Genomic DNA, 9,725 nt, shown 5'->3' on the forward strand with positions numbered 1-9,725 from the left:
AAGTCACTAGATTATATGCGCTGTTTATGGGTGAATCTATGCCATGATCGAATCTAACAGCTCGTCTTTCCACTTCCGTTTATGTTTATAAACTTAATTTTAAACTTAGAGTTTATTTTAGGGTATTTTTTTTATTATTTTTTAGCTTTTGCTTTTAGATCATTTAGTGCACGTATATAAAAATTTATTCATAAATTAATTTTTTATCTATAAATATTTCTTTTGGTTTTTTCAGTCAAAAAGCCACAAAAGATAAGCGGCTAAAATATTGGTGGCATAGATAGCGTGCACCTCATTGGGCAAGAACCGGTTACAGACGCACGCGTGTGGTTTTTTAGTACATCAAATAAGGGGGTGTTTAGTAGGGGATTGGAAAATTTTTGAATGTCACGTCACACGTTTAACCGAATATCGGAAGAAATTTTTAGATATGAATTAAAAAACAAATTTCACGGTTTGCCTAAAAACCACGAAACGAATTGTTTGAAGCCATCGTTAGCATGTACGGGAATCCGAATGCCGGGTCGTTTTCGCCCTTTTCTCCATGCTGGGATCCCCAGCTGCGCGACGTCAACACCGAACAGATCCGGGAGCAACCTACGAGGCCTCTACAAATTCTGCGTTGAGCTAGGCAGAGCTAGTTACACTTCCGACAGCAACAGAAATCAAAGGGGAGGGGAAAAAAGGGCACGGTTCTTTACCATCAACTAATCTAGATTAACTCATTTTTCATGGACACAATTTTCAAACAGCTTTTTTTGAAAAATTTTATATATGAAAGTTGATTTAAAAAATTATATCAATTTATTTTTTAAGTTTTATAAACAATAATTAATTAATCATATATTAATTTAGTACTACGCTTTTTACGGCGGTTAACTAATCTACGACCGAACGAGACCAAAGTCTTGTTTTTTAACCATGTTAACTACCGTAGATTATCTTGTTTCTCACACATATGCATTTCAAACCGCTAAACATTACGTGTTTTTAAAAGATTATATAAAAAGTTAATTTTAAAATCATACCCATCTATTTTTTCTATTTTTATGACTAATAATTAATTATATGTTAATTTATACTGTGTTTTTCGTGCCAATTATCCAACCGCCCCATAACACGCCCGAAGGGTAGATAATTAAAATAGAGAACAGTTAGATTCGAGAGAATTGTTGCAGTTGGATCGAGACAGCAATTGGAATCGACCGAGTAATTTTTCCTTTTATAATCCTGCCTCTTCGTAAAGCTGTCTGTCTGTCGTAGTGTAGGAGTACGTACTAGGAAGCTACGCACTCCGTGCTTTTCATCCCCGAAAAGCTCATGGATTTCACTCTCCCTTTCTTCTTCTTCACTCCATCACGACACAACGTAGCCCTGAAGCAAAGCTCTCTTTCTCCGGACGATCATGCGTGCACTGATGCTTCTTATTACTGATTGCAGTTTTATTCAGAGCTGATCAAGAACATAACATACATCTTTTTTACTTCTACTTAGATTTACCTACAATTCAAAGAATCTTCTCGAAATCTATCGGGAAGATTAGAAAGAAAGTATTATTATATGAAAACCTAGCAAATATTTGATAGGTTCTTTTTGTGTTTTCTTTTTCTGGTTTGGTCCGTGGATTCGTTCTCATTGCGTGCTGTGCTCTGTTCATTTGGACTTGGACCCCTTCAAGACCGCGACCGCTTCTTCTCCCTCCTCTCCTCTCTTCCTCGCGCCCGTCTCTCTCCATGTTTCAGCCGTAAATTCCCCTTGTTTCTTTCTTTTATGCTTCTTGCATATCCAACCTAATTAAGCTAGAGACATGGCTGAGAGGTGTAGTGGTATGTGGTAGCAGCTAGAGAGAGGAGGTAGCTGTGTGGCAAGGAAGGTTCTAGAAGGACGCCATGGGCAACGCGTGCGCCTGCTGCGTCGCTCCGGGTGCTGAGGCAGAGCCCAGGAGGAAGGAGGCGCGGCGAGCGCATCATGAAGCCAAGAAGCCGGCGGCGGCGGCGGCGACGACGACGACGACGAGGCAGAGACATGGCCAAGAACCGGGCGGGAGGGAGGAGATGCCGAAGCCCAGGGCGAGGGCGAGGGCGAAGGCGAAGCCCAACCCGTACGACTGGATGCCGCCGCCGGTGCCGGCGAGGGGCGCGGCGGCGGTGCGCGTGCTGGAGGGCGTGGTGCCGCACCACCCGCGGCTGCGCGTGACGGACAAGTACCTGCTCGGCCGGGAGCTCGGGCGCGGCGAGTTCGGGGTGACGCACCTCGCCACGGACCGCGCCACGCGGGAGCGGCTGGCGTGCAAGTCCATCCCGAAGCGGCGGCTGCGCACCGCCGTGGACGTCGCCGACGTGCGCCGCGAGGTGGCCATCATGGCGTCGCTGCCGGAGCACCCGGCGCTGGTGCGCCTGCGGGCCGCCTACGAGGACGCCGAGGCGGTGCACCTGGTGATGGAGCTCTGCGACGGCGGGGAGCTGTTCGACCGGATCGTGGCGCGCGGGCGGTACACGGAGCGCGCCGCCGCCGCGGCGGCTAGGACGGTGGCGGAGGTGGTGCGCGCCTGCCACGCCCACGGCGTCATGCACCGCGACCTCAAGCCGGAGAACTTCCTCTACGCCGGCAAGAGCGAGGACGCGCAGCTCAAGGCCATCGACTTCGGCCTCTCCGTCTTCTTCCGACCAGGTCAGCCTCTGCTTGCTTCTTCTTCTTCTTCACTTGCCTCACCTGCAATGGCAACGCATGCTTGCTTGAAAATTTCTCCTCCAAAATTATTTCTTTCTTTTTCTTCAAAAAAGACTCAATTGCAAGAAAATCTGGAACATAATTTGGAGCTTTTCATGATCCCAAATATCAAACTGCGAACAAAAATGGGAATCTTCACGGTTCCAAACATCAAATTGCAAGGGGAAAAAATGGAGCCTTTCACAATGGCCAAGCTAATTCCGCAGTTGTTTTGTTAGGTTGCACGTGGATTCTTGAAGAATTATAATACAAAATACAACTGGGAATAATTAATAATCCCCTGCTACAACTTTTGAAAAGATCCTTTCTGTTATATAAAAAAGATGACAACTTTTCTCATTTCTTAAGCACATCATCTTTATCCGACCGCCAAATCATAGAAGCAAAAGGACACCCCCGAGTGATCGAAGTTGATGTACATAAAAAAAACTCAACAAGAGCCTTTAGAGTTTATCCCAAAAATTACCAATCATTAACATTGTTAAGAATGCATGAGGCCCCATCTTAGAAACACGCCCGCCTACAACTATGTGCAGCAAGCCTCTCTTGCATATTGGCTTAACAGCCGTAGCCAAAATTTCAATTTCAAAGTTTGCACATATATATATATATATATATATATATATATATATATATATATATATATATATATATATATATATATATATATATATATATATATATATGAAAATTAGATCCTGGGTGTAGCTACTCCCTGCACGTCCATGATGAAAAATATTTTCATACATGTTTCTGCTCCCACCCAACAGAAAGTATAGATACTACTAAATCTCAAATGAATGATACAAGTACATGTACAGAGTTTGTACTTTGAAGAGAGAAGAAATATGTATAGAGGTGTTTCTGCATCTTAGATGTGAAGGAAGTAGCTACACCTAGTAGTAGGACAAAAAGATACATTTACAAGCAAAAAATAATTCGTGAATAATAGTTTTATGGGCAACTCTCCGGTGTATTTTACTACCAGTAGAAAAAAAAGTATTTTTGTACTTGTTAATTACTTGATTGCCAATATTTTGTAATTTTGTTTTTTTCAATAAAGATCACAATAAAAGAGACGATATTACCCCTTCAAATTTTTACTGCACCTAATACTCTTGATAGTATAATTTAATCATAGTCATCCAATAAAAACAGATCAACGGTATGATTAAATTCTACTGCCAATAAAACACACCGGAGTCAGCCCTTAATTTTATATATGTTTTTAGTGATCTAAAAGCAAATACTGAAAAACAAAATTTGATGAAAAACCATAGAATGAACTCTAAATTTAAAATTAAAAATCAAAATTTGACCTATAAGCATAAACAATAGCTAAAAGATGACGGTGCCCAACTCGAATCTTGGCCCAATGGCCCCATCGTTGGAGTTTGGCGTGCGTGCGCAGAGCGAAAAATAAGTCTTTGCCCTCCACACCGTCGCTAGGATAGAGGATCAGCACTTCGGTATCCCCTAGTGCCCGAGCTCCACCGGTGTGGGGGTGGGGTGGGGGGCATCGCGACGACGAAGGAGAAGAGTGTGCACCTACACTTGACCGCGACGCTCAGCGAAACCCGCGCCGACGCCGAGGGAAACCGTCAGGAAAAGACGCACGTACTCTGACGCATATCGCGGGCGACCTCCTCCTCCGTTCTTACTCGGTCAGTGAGTACGTCTCGTCGCGCGCAGCGACGCTGACAGACTCGCCGGCGAATCGGCCATTGGGAGCACAAGGCTGTTGCGAGGTCGTGGTCTCTCTTGCGCTGGACCAAACCGAGTCAACAGTGCTGTCGGGATCTGGACGATCGACTCGATCGTGTATTTGTCGTCAGGAAAAAAGGAAAAAATAAGGTCGCTCTTGGTTTGTTGAGTAATTGTTGCTCCGTCGTTAGATGTGTAACGGCTAAAATTGATTGAGCAGAATCGATCGGTTGAGAAATACTACTGGCTCTTTATTATCGATATTGACTGCCATGAATACCTGTAAGCTCTCCGTTTCAAATTACTTATCGTTTATTTTTTTTAAAAAAATGTATGTCGTTCTCACGTTGCATGGCGCTTTTATATTTATGTATTTTAATTAATGTAGCCATACTAGTGCAGTTATTCCTAAGAATGAAATTTAATGGTTGTCTTGGGAATATTGATCGGTATGTATTTAATGACGGTAACGATGTAATTAGACAATGATAAGTAAATTAAAAATATAGGGAATATTTCTTATACACAGTCTTTCATAATATTTTTTTACAGTGGTTTTACTTACAGTTGAAATGATCCAAGCTATTGATCAGCTCATATAACAATTCAATCATCATCATAAAACCTAAAGTGGAGTATGTTTTTTTTTCTTATACAGCCTAAATGTTTAACATAAATTGCTTTTTTATCACAAATAAATTGGCATTGGCATCGTAGCTTTATCAAAGTGTAATTGCATATCCAAAGCGACACAATATTTGGGACAAGAGATGGGCCAGCCTACATGGAATCTGTGCAGATAGGCCCAGTAGATTTGATACGGCCCATAATCCTCTATATATATATCTATACTACAAAAACAGCAGTGGTGACGAGTGGCGACATCACAAACCATTATCAATTACTATCTTCGTTTTATAATTTAAGATAAGATGTATGATTTTTTTATTATAACGTTCGATCATTCATCTTATTTAAAAATTTAGTACAAATATAAAAAATAACAAGTCGTGCTTAAAGTTCTTTTGATAATAAAATAAGTCACGAACAAAATAAATGATATTCCATAATTTTTTGAATAAGACAAATGTTTAAACATTGTAAGTAAAAAAGTCAAACATCTTACGTTATAAAATGGAGGGAGTATTTAACACAACACGTTTGAATATTTTAATTGCTACCCATTTTCAGCACAGCACTTATGAATACTTTAACGGCTATTTGTACTAGAAGCTCTGTAACTCAATTTTCTAAAGATGGTATTTTTATTTTTATTTTTTGGATGAATTTTTTTGTATATTTTTAAACACAGTATAAAACACAAGCGATATTGTTTCGACCAATTAATTTTTTCAAAAATGACTTAATCTTGCTATTTCAATAACATGTATTAGCTAGTATATATATATACCTTAAAAAAAAGAGAGAGAGAAAATACTGACTTGGTAAAGGAAAAACGAAAACGGAACAGGGGAGAGGTTCAGGGAGATCGTGGGGAGCCCGTACTACATGGCGCCGGAGGTGCTCCGGCGAGACTACGGCCCGGAGGTGGACATCTGGAGCGCCGGCGTCATCCTCTACATCCTCCTCTGCGGCGTGCCGCCGTTCTGGGCCGAGACGGAGCAGGGCGTGGCGCGCGCCATCCTCCGCGGCGCCGTCGACTTCGACCGCGAGCCCTGGCCCCGCATCTCCCGCGCCGCCAAGAGCCTCGTCCGCCAGATGCTCGACGTCGACCCGCGCCGCCGCCCCACCGCGCAGCAGGTGCTCGACCACCCGTGGCTCCACCACCCCGCCCGCGCCCCCAACGTGCCCCTCGGCGACGTCGTCCGCGCCCGCCTCAAGCAGTTCTCCCTCATGAACCGCTTCAAGAAGAAGGCCATGCGGGTGCGTGCGTGCGTGCGTCTGAGAGTTTTCCCGTTCGTTCTTGATGTCTTCTCCGGTGCCCGCCGGCGAGCTCCCTCTGACCGCCGTCTCTGTGTCCCCGTACGCGCGCAGGTGATCGCGGAGCACCTGTCGGTGGAGGAGGTGGAGGTGATCAAGGAGATGTTCGCGGTCATGGACACCGACAAGAACGGCAAGGTGACGCTCCAGGAGCTCAAGGCCGGCCTCACCAAGGTCGGCTCCAAGCTGGCCGAGCCGGAGATGGAGCTGCTCATGGAGGCCGTAAGCTCTTTCTTCTACCCTCTTCTACTTTCTTCGTCTTCTTGTACCAATGGGAGATCGAGCTGATGGAATCATGGAATGCTGCTTGTCGATCGAGCAGGCCGACGTGGACGGCAACGGGTACCTGGACTACGGCGAGTTCGTGGCGGTCACCATCCACCTGCAGCGCCTCTCCAACGACAACCACCTCCGCACGGCCTTCCTCTTCTTCGACAAGGACGGCAGCGGCTACATCGACCGCCCCGAGCTCGCCGACGCCCTCGCCGACGACTCCGGCCACGCCGACGACGCCGTGCTCGACCACATCCTGCAAGAAGTCGACACCGACAAGGTACCACATATACATATTGTAGCGATCTAAAAAAACATGTCTGAAAAATAAACTTCGGTAAAGAAAAACTTCAAAATCAAATTAAAAATTGATATCCGAATCCGGCGCAGGATGGGCGGATCAGCTACGAGGAGTTCGTGGCGATGATGAAATCCGGGACGGACTGGAGGAAGGCGTCGCGGCAGTACTCGAGGGAGCGGTTCAAGACGCTGAGCAACAGCCTCATGAAGGACGGCTCGCTCACCATGGCGCGCTGAGCGGGATTTCGGTTCACGCGTGCGTCAGGGTTCAGTTCACCGGGACGGCGACGGCGACGGCGACGGCGAGAGAAGAAAATGCGCCCATGATCGATGCAAATACTCGATTTTTTATTTGAATTTGAGTTTGGAGATCTTTGGTGTTCAGTTTTTCGTCGAATTTCTTTGTACAATCTACTGGTGCTGTAGATCGGTCGCCTGCCTGAAGATTGTGTAGGATTTGTTCAGCATATTCGTTGCGCTATGTCTTCGAAACTGTGTCGCGGTGTAATTATGTGGTACGGTGGTCGGTGGTAAGCAAGTAAATTCACGGCAGATTCATTGTGATCTGCAATTCGTTTTTCAAAAAAGCTGTGGTCTGTATATAACGTATCACAGGAAATTTTAACTGTTGGATTAAAATTCTGACCGTCCAGATCAACCCCCCCCCCCCCCCCCCCCTCGTTTTCATCTTATCCAGTTCCTCGCGACACGGTGGAGGCTATCACGAGCAGCACGCCGGACACCGCCTCCAAATCCCTACGTCATGTACTGCGGTAACCGCGAAGTTCGATAAGGATAACATGTTGAAAATATAATCATATATCTCTATCTCTGCTGAAGAATAACAGGTTGAAGAGTATTATATATTATCAAAGTTGAAGATGTAATTGTAGCCATGTCTATGAGTAAATAGTAACATCGGCTGCGTTCAAAACTGAAGGTCATAAAAGCCAATTAGCCACATAGAAAAAGATAAAACGTAAGTAGTACATGATTAATTAAGTATTACTTATTAAAAATTTATAAAATGAAGTTATTTAATTTTTAAAAATAATTTCTATAATAAAATTTTTTATATGAAATACATCGTTTAATAGTTTGAAAAAGATGCTAACAGATAATGAGGAAGAGTTCAGCCTAACAGCCTGAAATGAACGCAGCCATCATCTATCTAGATTTCTACCAGCAGTGTATTAAACTTGTCATTCATATGCCGAAATGCACGAGAAACGCTCAGGGGTTTTCCGGCTAGCTCCTCAATATGGTTGGCTAGCCGATATGGGTTCAAAGGCTCACTTCTACCTATTTAATTGATATATTAGGTCATTCCCTAATATCTAAGTTCTTTTATCTACCGAAACGCAATTCTATATCATAATCGGCATGCAATAAATTTATTAGGAGGGTTCTTTTCCGATGCTATCTACAGGTGTAATTATATCGCTAGTAGAATTAATTTGAGTTGTTGATAAAAAAGTATTTTAGCATTTTGTTAATTAATTGATTAGTAGTATTTTGTAATTTAGATTTTTTTTGCAAACAAAAAGGTATTTAGGTAATACGTGCGTGACCTTTGGTAGCCGGGGAGAAGAGAACATAGTTTCGTCCGGGGCAAGTATCTGTGGCTAGGAGGTTGCGAGCCACGGCAGTTGCCAGCCCAAATAACATAGGTTTTTCAGGTTAATAATTTGAAAGACAATAATACCCCTCTAAGAGCATCTGTAAGAGCTCGTTTATATTTGATCATCCAAATGCATATATAGATGATCATCTAAAAAATATTCCTCATCTATATCATTTTTCACTCCAATAGATCATCTATATTATCTCATCCATAGCACACTCTCCTACAGAGTATTTTAGTAATATCTTTCAACTAACCTTACATTTATATTAAAAGATATATTTTGAACTTACAGCAAAAATATAGCAACATATTTTAATATAGCTTGTACTTTATTTCACATGGCTTTTATTTGCTCAAACTACATAGTAATAAAAGCACACTGTGTTGTTTTCTCACGCAAGCTGCAGACAACAGAGGGCACAGCGGCGGGCGTGCTGCGTGCGACGGAGCGGTGGGCATCCGGCCGAGCGGCGTGCGTGCAGCCGAACGGCGGCGGACGTGCGGCCGAGCGACGGTGGTGTGCGGTCGTGCGGTCGAGCAGCTGCGGGTCGGCGTCAGGCAAGCGGCAGTGGGGTGAAGACGGCGGCGTCGGCGTCAGGCGAGCTGGCGAGCAGGGAAGAGGCGGGTGGCGGCCACGCACCGGGCAAGGGCATAGACCGACGGGGAGCTGGTGAGTACGGCGACGGCGACGGCGACGGGCGTACGGCCGGCCGCCGTGCTCCTTCCAGATCTGGTATGCCTCTCTCTCTTCACGGCTACCCTCTCCACTCTTTGCTGAGAAAAAAAACAAAAACGGGCACATGTAATCACTTTCGCCGGCCGGCGATGACGACGAAGGAGGGGAGATCACGCCGAAGGGGAGATCTGTTGGAATCTAGAAGGAGGCAGGAGTTCGCGAGCTCGTTGGGATAGCATGAGGAGAGAGACACGCCATCTTTGCCTTTCCTCTCTCCAAATTTGCCGTATGCTCTATTTTTGGAGGGCTTGATAGCGCATCCACTGGAGGTTGTTTTCTTGCATCTATCCGCCAAATACAGGATGGACTACCGGATAGCATATCTCCTGGGCTTGCTCTAATATAATTTAACAATAACTATTTGATAAAATAGATCGATAGTGCTGATTAAGTTCTAGTATTACCAAAGAGCAC

General features: G+C 44.5%; 1 protein-coding gene across 1 annotated transcript; it reads left to right on the plus strand.

The window, feature by feature from the left end:
• The first annotated feature begins 1,407 nt into the window (after positions 1-1,407).
• On the plus strand, positions 1,408-7,593 carry LOC102723041 (calcium-dependent protein kinase 9). Its single transcript, XM_040521715.1, has 5 exons — positions 1,408-2,670; positions 5,906-6,318; positions 6,430-6,597; positions 6,698-6,928; positions 7,039-7,593. Exons 1-5 carry the CDS (start codon positions 1,890-1,892, stop codon positions 7,183-7,185), a joined length of 1,740 nt encoding a protein of 579 aa, XP_040377649.1. The 5' UTR covers positions 1,408-1,889; the 3' UTR covers positions 7,186-7,593.
• The last annotated feature ends 2,132 nt before the right edge of the window (positions 7,594-9,725 follow it).

Source organism: Oryza brachyantha, chromosome 3, assembly GCF_000231095.2.
Source record: "Oryza brachyantha chromosome 3, ObraRS2, whole genome shotgun sequence".
Taxonomy (NCBI): domain Eukaryota; kingdom Viridiplantae; phylum Streptophyta; class Magnoliopsida; order Poales; family Poaceae; genus Oryza; species Oryza brachyantha.

Coding starts and splice junctions, on each gene's coding strand:
- LOC102723041 (XM_040521715.1), top strand. CDS start 1,890: ATGGGCAACGCGTGCGCCTGCTGCGTCGCTCCGGGTGCTGAGGCAGAG. Junction 2,671..5,905: donor CTCCGTCTTCTTCCGACCAG/GTCAGCCTCTGC, acceptor AAAACGGAACAG/GGGAGAGGTTCAGGGAGATC. Junction 6,598..6,697: donor TGGAGCTGCTCATGGAGGCC/GTAAGCTCTTTC, acceptor TCGATCGAGCAG/GCCGACGTGGACGGCAACGG.